At 36.6% G+C, this 18,156-nt stretch overlaps 1 protein-coding gene across 1 annotated transcript in view; it reads right to left on the bottom strand.

Annotated features, from left to right (window-relative positions):
• ARHGAP28 (Rho GTPase activating protein 28) overlaps positions 1–18,156 on the bottom strand; it is a 189,430-nt gene that overhangs the window by 8,346 nt on the left and 162,928 nt on the right. The window contains exons 13-17 of the mRNA XM_049770195.1: positions 17,044–17,126; positions 14,108–14,305; positions 13,539–13,652; positions 10,379–10,435; positions 8,182–8,306 (exon numbers count right to left, since the gene is read on the bottom strand). Coding sequence (XP_049626152.1) covers positions 8,182–8,306; positions 10,379–10,435; positions 13,539–13,652; positions 14,108–14,305; positions 17,044–17,126 — 577 coding nt within the window. The remainder of the gene's footprint in view (positions 1–8,181; positions 8,307–10,378; positions 10,436–13,538; positions 13,653–14,107; positions 14,306–17,043; positions 17,127–18,156) is intronic.

Genomic DNA, 18,156 nt, shown 5'->3' with positions numbered 1-18,156 from the left:
TGATGACACTGGCAAAACAATTTTGTTAATCAAGCCATATTCAAGTGAGAGCCACCGCCAATGTGTTAAGTGAAGAAACAGAAAATGCCCCCTTTCCTATTTGCACCTGAGGCACCTGCTCTATTTGTTTCAGGACACCAAAGGGGCAATATCACCCACTTTGGGACACTGCTCAGAATATCTTTCATAACTCTGAGTATCACAATCAAAATGTAGATATTTACACTGTCCACATACAAAACATTTCTAATAACACAAGACATCTCACCTCCCTTTTGTTTAAAGTATTAAAAAAGAATTAGGTACTGTGACTATATACTGTTAATGGAAAAGTTTCATACATACAATGCTCCACCACCAAACTTTCACTTCCCTCATCACGGTTCCAGTGTCCTCTCCAGTACTTATCTCCCCAACTCCAGTTACTACCTCCATGGTAAGTTTACTTCTGGAGATCAGTTCTGAAGTTCTGTCATCTTTGGGCATTTATCACTAATTCTCTTACTTTGTTTCTTTATATTCCACTATGAGAGAGATGATTATCTGTACGTCTGACTAAGCTTGCCTTGCTTATATTTTATAGCCTCATTTCCTCTCCCTGTTCCTCCAATCCTACTTCCATTCTTTATGCTTATCAGCCACTCATCTATATTTCTATAATTTTTTAATTTTAAAATGTTATATAATTGAAAACATAGTTTTCAGACTTTATTTTCATTTTTTGGGTTTTTTGGGCCACACCTGGTGGCTACGCTCAGGGATTACTCCTGGCTCCGCACTCAGAAATTGCTACTGGCATACGAGGAGGACCATATGGGATGCTGGAAATCGAACCCAGATCTGTTCTTGATTGGCTGCATGCAAGGCAAACTCCCTACTGCTGTGCTATCATTCTGGCCCTATGTGTATTAATCTTATAATCCTGACAAAATAACTTATTAGTGCCAGGATCTTTTGATAATTATAATATATAAAATAAATATTTTCTTTCTTTCTTTCTTTACTATTTGTATGCTTATTTTTTTCTTCACTTAGTTCAGTAGCATAATTTTCCAGCAGTGTGCAGAAAAATAGCAAAAATGCTCATCCTTCTTCTTGCTTGTAAGAGAAAAAAATAGTCTTTTATTTTTAAATGATTGTTATTACTACTTGGCATTTGGCCCTGGTGATTCTCAGGGGGTTATTCATGGGTCTGCGTGTAGGAATCACTCTTGGCTGGCTTGGGGGACCATATGAGGATGCTAGGGATTTAACCTGGGTCAGCCGTGTAAAAGGCAAGTGCCTTAATTGCTGAGCTATCACTGTGGTTCCAGTCTATCTTTTTTCATTAAGTATTATTTTACTTGTAGGTTTTGGATAATCTTTATCAGAAAATGCTTCCAATTTAAAAAGTTTTTAGGAGAATTAAAAATTAAGAGTAATAGTTCAGTTTAGTCAAAAGTTTGTTCTTTATTAGTTGAACACAATAATGAGTTTTTAACAACTGATTGGCAGATTATATTGATTGATATTTGAATGTTTAATTACTCTATTTTTTGGCCACACCCAGCAGTGCTCAGGGGTTACTCTGTGCTCAGAAATTACTCCTAATGGGCTCAAGGGACAATATGGGATGCTGGTGATGAAACCTGGGTTGGCTGCATGCAAGGCAAACAGCTTACCTGCTAAGCTCTGGCCCCTGTTGAATTATTCTAAGTTGAAATAAATTCTACTTGGTTATGGAATTGACTTGTTTCAATGTATGTTGGGTAGAAATGGCTAATATGACTTTAGGATTTCACTTAAGAGGTAACATTTATACTTTTGTTTGCCTTTCCTATGGTCTTTTCTGGTTTTGGCATTGGGGAAACACTAGATTCACAAAATGAACTAGGCACAGTTACAGTTTTGGAACAGATAACAATACCAGTCATTTTAAATGCTAAGCAGCATTCTTTAGTAAAGCCATTTGGGTTTAGATTTTTTAATTTTAAATTGCAGATTTAATTTCTTTTATAGCTATGATCATTTCACTTTCTTTGTAACTTGGCAATTTTTGAGAAATCAAGCCACGTCTTTCAATTTTTCATTTTCAGCAAAAACTTGCTTATTTTATATCTTAGAACATCAAACATTATTATGCCATCAATTAACTAATACTTATGTATTATTATTAACTAAAAATTCATTAAAAATTCAATAAAAATTCAGTTTTTACTTAGATTAGTTTAATTTTTTGACTGATTGTGTTTTCTGTTGAGGGTTCAATCTAGAACATAACACTATATTAAGTCACTATAGTTGGTTGAACAGAATCCTTCCCAATGGCCATATTGACCTGGATGTTTAAGTGGACCGCATTGGGATAGAAGTTGTTAGCATATGTAAACAATTAGGAATCTTATTGGCTAAATTTCATTCTAGATCATCCTGGAGTTAAGGGATGCTGTAAATCAGTGTTTCTCAAAGTGAACAGTACTTCCTGTGCTACTCCTTTTAAACCCCTAAAACAATCAGGAGGTGCCAAAGCATTAGGTGTGGTGCTATCTGTGCTTCATTTAAAGAATAAAGATTTCCGGGGCCAGAGAGATAGCATAGAGGTAGGACGTTTGCCTTGCATGCAGAAGGATGGTAGTTCAAATCCCCGGCATCCCATATTGTCCCCCGATCCTGCCAGGAGCAATTTCTGAATGTAGAGCAATGCTGGTGTGACCCGAAAAAAAAAATTAAAAAAAAAATAAAAAAGAATGAAGATTTCCAAGGGGATGCTGAATAATTTTTTTCCTTCCTGAAAAGAGGGGAGCTCTAAGTAGTCACTGGCATTGTTGATTAAAGGGGAACAGACCCAGAGCAATAGGGAAGAGAAGCAATCACCAGATACTAGATTTTCTCTCACAGAAATTTCTACCTAAATTTTCAGAAGGAGCTAAGTGGGTTGATATCCATATCTAAGACTTCTGGCTTCCTATGAGAATAAATTTCTGTTGTATGGAAATACAAGAGACATTAGTGTAATAATTATGACTCCTTAGAATCCTCTAAGGTTTCTCAACCTTGCCATTTTTAATGACTAATAGATTTGAGGACTGGTCAAACAGTTTGTAGAATACTTTTTAAATTGGATATCTCTGATGTTTTTTCATGTTTAGAGGGGTGTTACATATTCTTGGAAGAAAAATAGCAGGAATCACATATCATTTTCATCACATCTTATCAAGGGCTCATGTTATCAATGGGCCATCACTGTTGCAATTAATCTAGGAGAGTGTACATTTCTCATTTGTAAAGCAATTTTTTTCTCTTCTAGGCATGCAAGTGCTCCTCTAACATAAACCATGAGGGTAGTGAAACTCTAGCTTTCCAAAATACATTTTGTTCTCAAACATTTGAGTTCCCATATCATTTTAATTTTAAATTGAAGTTTTTAAATTTTTAAATTTTAATTGCAATTTTTGTGTCTATCACCAGGTATCATTTAAAAAATGCATGAGCTGGGGCCAGTGTGATAGCACTGTGGGTAGGACATTTGCCTTGCATGTGGCTGACCTGGATTCAATCCCCAGAATCCCAGATGGTTCCTAGAGCCTGTCCCAAGTATTTTCTTTTCTTTTCTTTTCTTTTCTTTTCTTTTCTTTTCTTTTCTTTTCTTTTCTTTTCTTTTCTTTTCTTTTCTTTTGTTTTTTTTTCAGGCCACACCCATTTGATGCTCAGGGTTTACTCCTGGCTAAGCGCTCAGAAATCGCCCCTGGCTTGGGGGGACCATATGGAACGCTGGGGGATCGAACCACAGTCTTCCCTTGGCTAGCGCTTGCAAGGCAGACACCTTACCTCTAGAGTCACCTCGCCGGATCCCCAAGTACTTTCTGAGCACAAAGCCAGGAGTAATTCCTGAGTACCCCCCCCCCAAAGGAAAAGAATGCATGAGCAGTGAAATGATCTATTATATTTACTCCTATTTTTATACATTTTGATTTTTCTCTTTTTTGATGTTCCAAGATCTATTATCATTTCCTTTCTGTTCTTTGCCTTCAGACAAGAATGTCTAGAAGTAGATATTTTTGGCTGATACAGTTCATGGTTGATAGTTCTTTTCTTTTAGTACACAGAAAATGTCATGCTCTTCCCTCTGGACACTGTTGTTTCTGATGAGAATCCACTGTGCCCTGAATTGGCACCAACTATACAAAATGCAGGGCTTCTCACTGAGTCCAATATTTTTATTTCCCTGACTTTATCTTTCATAAGGTTAATGATGATGGCTTTAACATTAATCCTCCATTTTATTTATTTATTGGGGGGGGAATCACACCTGGTGATGTTTAGTAGTTATTTCTGGCTCTGAGCTAAGAAGACATTTTTGGCAGTGAACTGGGGACAATATGGGATGCCAGAGATTGAACCCGGACCATCTGTGTGCAAAGCAAGCACCCTACCTGTTGTGCTATCGCTCTGGCTTTCCATATAGCTTCTTGAACCTGTAAGCGCATGCTTTTCTTTTCTTATAATTTAGGGTGTTTTTGTTGAATATTCAGTCAAATATTTTTGTTTGTTTGTTTTGCTCTTTGTTTCTTTGGGTCACATCTGCAATCCTCAAGGATTACTCCTGGCTCTACACTTAAGGAATGTTGGTAATTTAACCCAGATAGGCTGCATACAAGATAAACAAAGCAGTCTACCTGCTGCACAATGATATATTTTCTCTCTTACTAAACTCCCATAAACCTCTGAGGCTGTGTTTCTTTGTTTGGTCAATTTTCTCTATAAAATAAATATTACTAATATGTCCTCCATTTCACTGATTCTATCCTTGATAATTTCTACTCCTGACATCAGACAGCAAGTGTTCTACTTTAGTAATTGCATTCAGTTCTAGAATCTCCACTTTTTTATAAAAAAAAAAAAATGGGCTGGAGAGCTAGCATGAAGGTAAGGCATTTGCCTTGCATGCAGAGAAGGTCAGTGGTTCAAATCCCATATGGTCCCCTGAACCTGTCAGAAGTGATTTCTGAGTGTAGAGCCAGGAGTAACACTGAGCGTTGCCAGGTGTGACCCAAGAACAACAACAACAAAAAAAAAATGATGTGAATAGTTTTGAATAGGGGTTGGGAGAGAGATGGAAAGAAACAAAGAAACAGAGAGAAAGAGAGAGAGTTAATAAAATGAAGAAAAATTGCACATCCCACGGTAAGGATAGAAAAGATTCTGGGATGGAATGCCTTGGGGTTTTTGAGGGGGAGGGGCACACTCAGTGATGCTTAGAGGAATACTCTTGGCTATGCTCTCAGAAATTGCTCCTGGCTTGCTGGACCATATGAGATGCCAGAGATTGAACTGAGGTCTGTCCTGAACAGCCACATGAAAGGCAAATGCCATACCAGTGCGCTATTGCTCTGGCCCCTAATGTCTTCAGTTTAAAAAGAAAGTGTATTTCTTTGGTGATATTTTGATATAATTTTAATTTTGAAATTTCAAGAGGATTTATAATTGTTTGTCAAAACATGCTTTTTATTGGGAGAGGGGTTGATGGCTGCTATAAAAACTTTTTCAATAGTTCTAAAATTAATTTAGTTTAGGGCTGACATTTGTTGATCAACTGTTCTCATTCCTGTTGTTAATTTCTAAATTTTTGTGTAATAAATAATTTTCTCATGAACATTTTCTGGGTGTTACATTATGAAACTATGGATCTTATATAATCTTCACATTTTGGCAGACTTACATACTGTTAACGTTTCAGTGTGAGGGCTAGGTTGGGGTACATGCTGAACTTCTTGCTGGGTGTTGCTTTAGCGTTTCCAATTAGGGTTAGAAGACCAGCTTTCAAGCCCGGAGAGATAGCACAGCGGTGTTTGCCTTGCAAGCAGCCGATCCAGGACCAACGGTGGTTGGTTCGAATCCCGGTGTCCCATATGGTCCCCCGTGCCTGCCAGGAGCTATTTCTGAGCAGACAGCCAGGAGTAACCCTGAGCAATGCCTGGTGTGGCCCAAAAACCAAAAAAAAAAAAAAAAGAAGACCAGCTTTCTATTCAGGGTGTGGGTGAACATAGGGCTAACTCGTGCTTTTTATCTGGGTGAAGGTAAAGCTCAGTGTATGGCATGGGCCCTACTGGCACTGAACAGGCAGTCAACAAATACTGGAGAAAAGGGCAAAAATTGGTGTCAGCTTACAAGTTTTAGATTGAAACCTGTTTAGAGAAGAAAGTGGATAGGCAAAGAGCTTTGAAGACACTATACATAAATTTTAAGTCTATCTGTAGTCACTGAGTCTATTTGCTATTAGAAACTCTTACAAGTCTACATGAGACTACAGATGTAGGTGTGCATGAGTGCTTGTGTGTGTGTGTGTTTTCTGTAAGTATGCAACTTACGATATACTGGATGTACCCATCCCTTTAATGTAATTTCAATTCTGTAACAGTCTAGCAGTAACTGTGTGTATTTTAGGTATTAGAGGCCAAAAGCAGAACAACAAAAAAAGTCTGGAGCTCTTATTTGACTTGTTTGACTCTTGTCAACTCTTTCCCCTGATTCTTTTACATGCACATTTCATAACCACAGAATTTAAAGAATTCCATAGAGTCGCTATTCCAAATAACCAGCTCCAATATCTGAAAAGAACCATCTTAGAAACTGCTAACTTGCCTTTCACCACTGTTGTGCCCACACTTACAGAAAATCACCATACTGCAAGTCAGAATGATAGTACACTGGACAGGGTGCTTGCCTTGTACACAGACAACTCTGATTTAATCTCCAGCATCTATATGGTCTCCTGATTCCTAATAGGAGTAATGCCTTAGTGCAGAGCCACTAGTAAACATTGAGTACTGTCACATGTGCCCATCCCTTAACCTAAAACAGAAATAAAATAAGAAAAACACCATACTAGTCTCTAATAGCTCAGTTTAGTAAATTGATTAATTAGGTCGGTAGTTAGGATCCTTTTTTTTTGGCCGAGGGTCATTTGGATTTTTAAAGCATTATTCACAGGCCATACAAACAGGCAGATGGACTATGGGAAACCTACGAGAAGTAGACTTGTTCATCCCATTGTGTGTCTTGGCCAGACAACATGGTTCCATTAGCCTGAACCATGGGCCAGATTTTTCCCATCCAGGGGTTATAGAATCACATATAATTCTAAAAATTATTCATCAAATTATTTGATCTTTGCACAATTCTCTCTAATGGTAACACTTGCAAAACACACTGTAATGTCACAATTAGGAAACATGATTTAATTCCCCTTTACCTAGATTTCTCATTTTACATATTTGTATTTGTATCTAGTTCTACACAATTTCACAGATTCTTGTTTATACCACAAGACAGTAATCAGTTCCAATCCCACAATGTCTGTTGACCTTGCTTTATATAACCATATTTGTCTCTCCTCTATGGTCTCCCCTCCCCAAATCCTAGTAATCACAATCCTCCATTTCTCAAAGTTTTTCATTTAGAAATTTTAGATATAAGTGAAACTTTGTAATATAAAAAAAAAAAAACATTGCAACTGGCATTTTTCTTTCTCAGCATTCCTAGTCCTTTATAATTTACTTTGAAAATTCGTAAGGTATTCATCATTGTTTACTAGTTACCAACAAACTAAAGCACTCTCTAATGGGTATATTTAAACAAGTGCTTCATTTCTTACCTTTTAAAAACCTCAGGGAAAATATTTATCCTAAGGGAACATACTAAATAAAAATTATTATGATTTACTAGCTTTTAGGTGACTTTTGGAAACTATGTAAAATTGTTTTTGTAAATATCATTCTAATCCCAAGATTTATTAGCATATTTAAAAGAAAATAGCTACAAAATCTACAAAAACATATAAATTCAGTTTGATATAGAAATATAAAAACCCAGTGGAGCCCAGAATGATATCCCTGAAAATCTACTAAGACTTTTAGAAAAACTAAACTGCTATATTTTATTGTGATAAAAAGTAAAATTCAAGTAAATGAGGCTACTAAGATAGAAAAATATGTATCAAAATCCCATGTATAAAATTCCTTTAAAATATACTTATTTTGCTGACAATTCAATTAAACATTTTTTGATTCTTTATCTATTGGTTAAATACCCAGATTAACAGGTTCAAATCTTTCAAAAAGGCCAAATTTAAATATGTATATAAGGTGTATATAGAGTCACTTATCTGATAAACACTCATGTTCTTCATTCATTCTTACTCACCTGCTTTCGTTTTGAAATTTTGCCAGGATGTCTTTAGCTTTGGTTTGACTATTGAGTTGAATGGCCATAGACACTTTCGAGAAAAGTGGAGCATGGACACGTATAACTCCTTCTGGCACATCAGACTGCCGATGAAAAAAAATGTTAACTAGGATCAATATCTATTCAATGACAGCACTTTAAAAGACACTGAAATAAGTGATACTGTAAATAGTAAACTGGATCCAGGCTTTCTTTTTAATAGGAGAGTTTCACCATCAATTAAACTAAGTCGAAGACTCTGCTACCACAGGTATAGCTCTAACTGTACAGTGAAGCTGATTGACTTTGACAGTGCTTTCCTTCCCTAGAACAGTGCACTAAAATTACCCCTTATTAAGCATAACTCTGGGTCAACCCACAAAAAATTTTAAGGATCAATTACGAAATGGGGCTTTTCAAATATGGGGCTTCTTTCTTGAATCAGCAGCAATGAACAGCCAGCCAAAATTAAAGCAGGTGGGGACTTGAAACTTGATGCTTCAAAGTGTGCAGATAACACAGCAAAGAGCAGAGTGCATTTGGAGAAGATTCTTTGCTTTTTAAATTCTGTGACAGGCCTGGGGACTTTGCAACTCTCATCTAAATGAGACATTCAAAGAGCAGTGCTATCTAATTAACAGAAACTTCTGTTTGACTGGAAAAACTCATTCACAAAATTCTGAGTGTTTAAAAAATGTCAGTCTCTGCAGATTAATAAATTTCTATTTGTTTTGAGCATTTGGCTATAGGTAATACTTTTAAATCTGCATCTTCTCAAAAGGTGGTCTTCTTGCTATGGGAAGTTTGAGTGAACTCATCTGTTTTAGGAAAATTATGTTAAGAGTTTCTCACCCCCCTTCCCTCTCCCTCCACCCCCCCCCTCTCTCTCTCACACACACACACACACACACTACTAAAAATACAAAACAAAACCCCAAACCAAACCAACAAGTAAAAAACCGTTGAAACGAAGTGTACTCACTCTGGAGAACACATTATGTTGGTATTGGTATTGGTACTGCAGCTACAGAAGTGCAAATCTCAGAGTGTATGGAGGCAGCATATGGGAGCACTACAACATGATGTGTGGTGTCAGTGAGCACATCACTGACAAAGTATGTATATGTACAGCCTCAATATTCACAACCATGACTCTAACAAAAACAAGGAAGGGAAAAAATGGAATGGGAGAGAAGTTGAAAAAATATATATGTAGGTTGAGTCCATGCCTGATAAAATAACTGTACTTGGAAGTAGGATCACTGCACTGGCATTGGCTTTGTCATTGGCATTGACAAAGGAAAAGGGTAGGCTTGCGATCCAACATGACTAATGTTTTTATAAGAAAATATACACACAACACACACACACAAACAGGCAACATGCACACAAGTGTGCGTGCTTGCTTGCACCTCAAAACAGAGGTGATGACTAGAGTTATGTGCCTAATAAACAAAATAAATAAAAAGCAAGAGCTGTGAGTATTACCAAGAGGTCTGAGGTGAATGGTATAGACACTGGTGAAGGGATTGCTATTGGAACACTGTAAGCTTGAAACTCAATCATTAATATTTTTGTAATTCTGTAATTCATGAAGATTCAGTTAAAAAAACTAAAAGACATGAATGTGTCCATGAATGGGTCCTTCTCCCAGCAAGAACCAACTAAGCTCCCACATGCTCCTGGACTTTCCAACTCCAGAACTGTGAGAGAACAGATTGCTTCTTATTTAAGCCACCAGACTTGTGTTGTTAAAGCAATACTAGGAAACTGACTGTGGAGAGAATGAACTGAATAAGAAGAGACTTGGGTGCAGTTTTAAAACATACATTTGTTCATATCTGTCTTCCTTTTCTAGCTCTCCACAACTCTCTAAATCCCTACTATAGACATCATTAAAAATGTAACTTTGATCGCTTCTCAGTCTTTTGGCTAAGATCAAGTGTAGTAAATATGTAACTGTGTAGTCAGATTTTACCTATCACTTCCTGTACTGTACACATTTGTGTAGTCACATATTTTGAATTAACAGTGGAGGTTCTATAACATTTCTTCATCTGCCATACTAAAAACAGGGAGTTTTAAGTTTCATGACCCAAATTATATACAAATATGGTAGAGAAAAAGGAGACTGTGCTATTAGGAGAATCATTAGGGAGAAAAATTATTTTCTTACCATTCTTCTTGAAGAAGGTGACTTTTGTAGTACCTTTGAAGTCTTGGGGCTTGTAAACTAAATAAAATAGTTAATTTTAATTTTAGGATTAATGTTGAGAAAAGCATATTCTGCTGCTAGAAGCAAACATTAATACATCCTTGTGAAAAAGCTTTTGGAAATATTTGTCAATTTTAAAGGTCATGCGTATTTAAAATATTTAAAATGCAGTGCAAATTAACCTAATCTATAATTTTATCTTCTTAATAAACTTAATTTGTGAGAAATAACATTTACAGGTCTATTCACCAATGCATACATTTCAACAGCAAAATACTGGCCACTAATTTAGATTATGATAAGCAAATTTATAAATCTATAATAAATCACCTGTGATTTCCTAAGTGAGTAAAGCAAGATACTGGCCACTGCTTTAGATATGTTAAATAATAATATAATCAATATCTAAAAAAAGGAAGAATACTTAACCTTAACCATTTTTGATAATATGTGCTCAGTATTGCTCTAGAAGGAACTTTCCTTTGTGTACATATACTGTCACTGGTAACATTTTAGTTATTAAAAGAGGAAGTCTGAAGGGCTACAACAATAGTACAGTGGGTAGGACATTTGCTTTGCAAGTTGCTAACCCCAGGTTCAATCCTTGGCACCACAAATGGTCTACTGAGCATTTGAGCATTCTCATTACTGAGAATGATTGCAGTGCAGAGACAGGAGTAAGCTTGAGCACTGCCAGGTGTTGCCCCAAAACAAACAGAAGAGAGAGAAAGAGAGACTCATAATAATCAATTTTCATTTTATAGTTTTTCCAAAATTATAAATGCAGTGCTGGAATCTGTCAAAAATTGTCTTTTTAAAAGATAAAAAATAAAAATATTATATAGCATATTAGAATTAAAGAAAAAATTTCTTCACTATTAAGTACTTTTCTTTAATAGTAGCCATAACCTTTATATTCTTTTTTTTTTTTTTTTGGTTTTTCGGGCCACACCCATTCGATGCTCAGGGGTTACTCCTGGCTAAGCGCTCAGAAATCGCCCCTGGCTTGGGGGGACCATATGGGAAGCCGGGGGATCGAACCGAGGTCCTTGGCTAGCGCTTGCAAGGCAGACACCTTACCTCTAGCGCCACCTCGCCGGCCCCACCTTTATATTCTTTTTTTTTTTTTTTTTTTTTTTTTTTGGTTTTTGGGTCACACCTGGCAGTGCTCAGGGGTTATTCCTGGCTCCAGGCTCAGAAATTGCTCCTGGCAGGCACAGGGGACCATATGGGGCGCCGGGATTCGAACCGATGACCTCCTGCATGAAAGGCAAACGCCTTACCTCCATGCTATCTCTCCGGCCCCAACACCTTTATATTCTTTTTTTTTTTTTTTTTTTTTTTTTTTTTGGTTTTTGGGTCACACCCGGCAGTGCTCAGGGGTTATTTCTGGCTCCAGGCTCAGAAATTGCTCCTGGCAGACACTGGGGACCATATGGGACGCCGGGATTTGAACCGATGACCTCCTGCATGAAAGGCAAACGCCTTACCTCCATGCTATCTCTCCGGCCCCACACCTTTATATTCTTAATACCTTCTTTATTCTATAACTAAAACATGAAAATAGGTGACATACACATAACATTGCACAGTTTACAAAATTTTTTGCCACACATATATGTGAACAGATGCTAACAAAAGTCTCTAACGTCTTTGCCCAGCACCACATGATTCCCCAAGAGTCACCATGGGCAGCCCTGAAGGCCCCAAGCACCACCAGGTATGGAACAGGAGATTCCCAGCTACGATCCTCTGCACCACAGGGCCTAAACAGCTTGCATTTCATAACCCTTGCATTTATCTGCCAATCTGGTTGGTTGAGAATTATTGATGGTCTCTGAGACCTCCTGAGTGCTGCTTGGGGGGGATTTAAAAAAAAGTCCTAAAAAAATTAGAACTTATCCAGCAGCACATTCAAACTAATATTTATACTCTAACCCACAGATTTATCCTAAAATATGCAGAGCTAGCTCAACATATCTATACTGAAGCACAACCATGTTAGTAGGATGAAGAAAAAACTCAATGCTCATTTTAGTAGGGTTTGACATAATTTGACATCCTTTCATGCTTAGAAATGTCACTTAAGCATAAAGAACAGAATGAAGTTTTCTCAAATAGATAAACAGAATTTATCTATGATAACATCAAACTTAATGCTGAAACTTCAAGTTTACCAATTAAGAGTAAGAATAAGACAATCTCTGTCTTGTCTCCTTACTTAATGTTCTACTGAAAATTTCAACCAGGTCAAATAAACAAGAAATAGAAAAGGCATACAGATAGGAAAGGAAAAAGGAAAACAATAACTGTTTGCAGATAGCATGAACACATATAAGATCCTAAAGAATCTAAATACACGAAACAAAGATTGTATAATAAGTTCAGCACAATTGTTTTTTTGTTTGTTTGTTTTTGGGCCACACCCGGCATTGCTCAGGGGTTACTCCTGGCTGTCTGCTCAGAATAGCTCCTGGCAGGCACGGGGGACCATATGGGACACCGGGATTCGAACCAACCACATTTGGTCCTGGATCGGCTGTTTGCAAGGCAAACGCCGCTGTGCTATCTCTCCGGGCCCAGTTCAGCACAATTGTATGATAAATATAAATGTACAAAAATGGTTGCATTTTGATATATTAATGATTAATAAACAAAACTTTTAAGAAAGTTAATTTCATTTGCAATAGTAGCAAGCACAAGGCTAAGAACTCAAACCCCAGTGCTTTCACAAAGCATTGAGGAGATCCTGACAACTCTATGAATTGGGATCTCCAACTGGGGAGGGGGGGTAAAGATAAATACATAAATACATAAATAAATGTCATACCTTAGTAATTAGAGACCGAGTAATATGCAAAGGCTCTGGAGAGACATTTCTCTAAGATATACAAGTGGTTAATATTCACAACAAAGATGACTACATCAGGGTGATTACAAATCAAAACAAAAACAATGATATTGCACTTATACCCACTAGGAAGTTTCAAAGAAATGATTCTAATAAGAACAAGTATTGGTGAGAATATGATGAGAATAGAATCATCTTTCTTTGCATCTAAGCCTGAGAAATAAAAATATGGTTGGTAATCCTATTTGTACCCTCATTTATCGTCATTACCTCTCGTTCTATGGTCTTCCTCCTTAGCAGCTTTTTGACACTTGGGATTTGCTTCTTTAATAGCATGGTGGCTTCATTCATTCTTCTGACTTGAGTGATGAGGAAAGCTGGAACCTAGAGAAAAAGATCACGCTTGGATGAGAAGAAAAAATGTCTTCAACTGGGGTCCTCCATTAGAAGATGTTTCAATATAGCTAGTAAAGAATGCATAAAGAGACCTGAAACCATCTTCTTTTATTCTCTTTTTCTTAAATGTTTTTAAAAAATATTAACATGTATTTATTTATGTTGTTGGGCTATACTGCCAGCACTCAGGGGTTACCCCTGGCTCTGCACTCAGAAATAGCTTCTGGTAGGCTCGAGGGACCATGTGGGATGCTGGAAATAGAACCCAGTCCATCCCAGGGTTGGCCATGTGCAAGGCAAATACCCTACTGCTGTGCTATTGCTCTGGCCCCTTCTTACATTTTATTTCCACATCACTGGGCCCTGCTTGCTTTGAGAGTCTGTTTTCTGATGCTGGTAAATTTGAGGAAAGCATCAATTACAGTAAGTACAGCAATACTCACCTTCCACAAAAATTTTTGGTACTTCAGCATTAGGCGGATAATGTGGGCTGCAGTATTTGCTAACAGTAATTCTTCATAATCGGAATGTTTGCTTCTGCTGAAGAAAAGGTTTGGTGCCATTATTGTTGAAATGTTCCATAAACTCATTCGGTTTTTTGATTCGTTAGCAATCACTTTATTGAAGAATGTCATGAGAGCCTACGAAAACAGAAATGCATCACACTATTATGAAACTTCAAAAAGCACTCTTAACTATCTTTCATTACTCTGTTCACCCATTCTACCCATTAACAAAACTGTCAGAAGTATAGAATGTCTAAATGTGTCACATTTATCTTTCAGTTGCTTAAAAGTGCTGAGGATTCAGAAACAGATGCTAATTCTCTGCTTCAAAAAAGTAGATTTGTAATGTAGCTTAGTACAATCGGTGCCTCCATACGTAATGGTTTGCATTTCCCTATTTGCTTTTAGCCTACACAATTTGACAAATAGTCAAATTAAAAAGTAAACTAGAAATAGACGGTTGCTGCTCAAATAAACATAAAATTCAATTTCTTTTGAAGGAAAAAAAATTCTTAAAACACCCTTAATTTAGTACCTAAAATATTACTGTGAAAGATTTGTAATCCACTTTGGTCAAAATAAAAATTATTTAAAAAAGAAACACCCTTAATTTAAAACGTAACTACTGAAAACTATTATTTCCTTAAAAAGAGAAAAACCCACTAAAAAGCAAAAGGAAAAAGTGAATATGAGTATCCCACCCCCAGTAAACTTTAAACATTCGTTTTAGGGTATTCTTTTCATATAAAATGTCAATTTTGAAATTCTCAGACAAAAAGGAAATACTTACGTAAGTTGGCAGGTTTAAGAAATTAAAAATTAAAGAAAGATGAAAAAGTTGGGCAGAGTAAACCAACTATAGTGTTTATTAGAACTTTGTAAAATTTATCAAAAAGATATTCTTTGCCTCCCTAAATCTAAATCTACTACAATATTTGTCTTGAGAAAATGGACCTCATATAACCATAATAGTTGTTAACATTTATTTGAGGATTGATTATGAACATGGTATTATTCTCAGTTCATTTTGTCATTATTCTTTTTTTTTTTGTGGGGGAGGCACACTCAGCAGCACTCAGGGGTTACTCCTGGCTCTACACTCAATAATCGCTCCTGGCAGGCTCAGGCGACCATATGGGATGCTGGGATTTAAACCACCACCTTCTGCATACAAGGGAAATGCCTTACCTCCATGCTATCTCTCCGGCCCCCTCATTTTGTCATTATTCTAAAGTCTATGAAAGTAGTATGATTAGTGTTGCCTAAAGAGGTGAAAAAGGATTAATAGCTTTGCCCAGCATTAATTTATTAAGTTCAACACCAAGGTTTTATTCAAAGAAGCCTGAATTTTTTTTTAGAAGAAGCCTGAGTTTTGACTCAAGCTCTTAATCTTTATTTTAGCTTTGATTTTAGTCCCATGCACATTTTATACTAGGTGAAAAAAGTGTGTGTGTGTGTGTGTGTGTGTGTGTGTGTGTGTAAAACAACATGAAATAAAATAACTTTTGAGGATCTTCTATTAGAATATTAGAAATGTTTTGAATTACTTGGTAATTGCTGAATCCTCAGACATGAAAATATTTGACCTAGATACCAATAGCAGATGTGTTATTTTCAGTAAAAGGGAACATCACTATCATCACTATTACTTCAGCTTTTGAAAAATTACCCAATTTCATTGGAAACAGATATTATTATTTCACAGCCAATCTTGACCTTGGGTGGAAGACAACGTAAATGGCTATGATATTCTACTAAGAAGAAAAAGTCCTCAGCATTTTGATATGTGCAGTAAGAGGTTGCCCTAAAAATCATCTTTGTCTTCAGCATTATGTTTACTGGTCTCAAAATGAATGATTCTTTCCAGATCATTACCTCAATTTCATTTCAAAGATTACCAACTCCAACTTTACTTATAACAAATACAGAATCATTATAAAAATGGTAAGACATTTGGAAATTGTAGCTTTGCAGTACAACATTTGCCTTGTATATATACATGAGGCTCTGGACTCAATTTCCAACAACTTAAACACACAGACACCCCACCAAAAATGTTATTTACCACATGTAGTAAAGAAATGAGTCTGAAATTAATGGAGAGATAATTAATGGAGATATATTTATAATGGAGGACTATCGAGTAACTCTATTCTGTTTTTGAGGTGAGGGTGGGGTATGGGGACCATAAGTGCCAGGACTAAACCTAGAACTCCCACATAGATAGTATGTGTTCTAATTTTCTGAGCCATCTCTTTGGCCCAATAAGTCACTTTTATGAGCTTAATCTTCCCAATTCACAGAACATCATCATCCTATTAGGTAGGATGTATGAGGTTCTGGTTCAACATCAGGCACTACAAATAAATAATAAATCAAAAGGAACTTTTGTAACATTATTATGACATATATGACAATGATATGACATAATAAGACAAGAACATTTCAGAAATTTCTTGAAATCAGCCATTTCAAATTTCATTGAGGGTATTTTAACTAGTAGCTGAGGACCAACAATTCTGAGAACCAAAAATAGAATTTGATATTTTACATCTTACACAATAATCTCGTTTATTTGACACTCCTTTCAAATCTTTTATTATGATTATTCTTCACCTAATAACTTGAACCTACCACCTGGCACCTAGCAGGTCCTCCATACCTCTTTATAGATTGAAGGAACAGAATAACTGTTGGAAGACGATTCTTTGGATAGTCTTTTCTGTTTGTTCAGAGCAACAGCAAGGAGGACACAGAGAAGCACATGATTTTCTGCACACACTTAGATGACTTAGGAAGTTGTCAAATCTGCTTTTATCTTTCCTTTCTGACCAATAAGAGTTGATGAGCAATGATAGTAGAGAGCAACATACCTGGGCTGTGTCCCTGTTGGCATCAGGCAGTGTCATAACCATGAGGTGCAAAGCTTGGAACTGTACCTTGATGTGAGGCCCTCCTAAGAAGACAACAGAAAAATCACTATTTATTCTAAGCAACAAAGATGCACTCTGACAGCATTTCTTAGGAACATCTGGTACCACATGAAGGCTCTTGACAGTGTTTAGAGGTACAGATTCAAATTTTAGGTCTGACAATGTAAAGTTATGAACTTGGACAGGTGTCTTATTTTATCAAGTTCTCTGTCACATTCCAAGATACCCAATGTAGAGGCAGGTGGCCAAGATGATCCTCAAAATAATTCTGGATTCACATTTTCACAGTATTTTTACAGGTTTTGACTCACTTCTCATTAGAAATATGCCTGAATTTCAATTAAAAAGAAAAACCTTTCACATAAGTAGTCAGAAAAATATAATTACTATGAGTACAGAGTTTAGAGCAAGGTTCAAATCCTGAATGTCCTACTTAATTCAGTGGAAAGACCTTTTATTCCCCATCCTCAATTTTATCAACAAAATGGCAGCAAATGTTTTACCTCTCTCACTACAGGAGGGCTATGAATAAGGCTATATAAACAGGTAAATACAGTGTCTCGATAATAGTACCTGTACATAGTCACCTCTATAGGTGCTTGCTTGTTATTTGATTAATCTCATTTATTTGAAACTTTATGTAGCTATTTAAAAATAGTATTGGCAGTTACGTTTGAAAATTCCTGAGTATTTTATTTCTTGTTAATGACAGAAGATGGCGACAGAGTGTTGGCATTTGTGTTCTCAGTTCTGGCTCTTTGCCCATCTTAAGGAAAGAATATTGGGGATTCCATCCATAGCAAGATAATCCACAACCAGCTGTGCTAAAAATGCTCAGTCTACCAGAGCATCGAAGCTTTGCTTTGTTTCTGTATTCTCCTCATAATGATCCCTTACTGGGGAGTTCATAGGGAGATGCATTATGGTCTAGAATCCCTGGGGCATTCTCAGGTTGAGGAAAAATTTATCTATTTATGCTCAGTGGATGAAAGGCAGTCTGCTGCCTTTAAAGTTATTCAGCTTTACAGTAGTGGAATTTCTCTTGTGACCTGT

Source organism: Suncus etruscus, chromosome 3 (assembly GCF_024139225.1).
Source record: "Suncus etruscus isolate mSunEtr1 chromosome 3, mSunEtr1.pri.cur, whole genome shotgun sequence".
In the NCBI taxonomy this organism is placed as follows: domain Eukaryota; kingdom Metazoa; phylum Chordata; class Mammalia; order Eulipotyphla; family Soricidae; genus Suncus; species Suncus etruscus.
The sequence above is the reverse complement of the archived record's forward strand: the minus strand, read 5'-3'. Positions and strand labels throughout refer to the sequence as shown.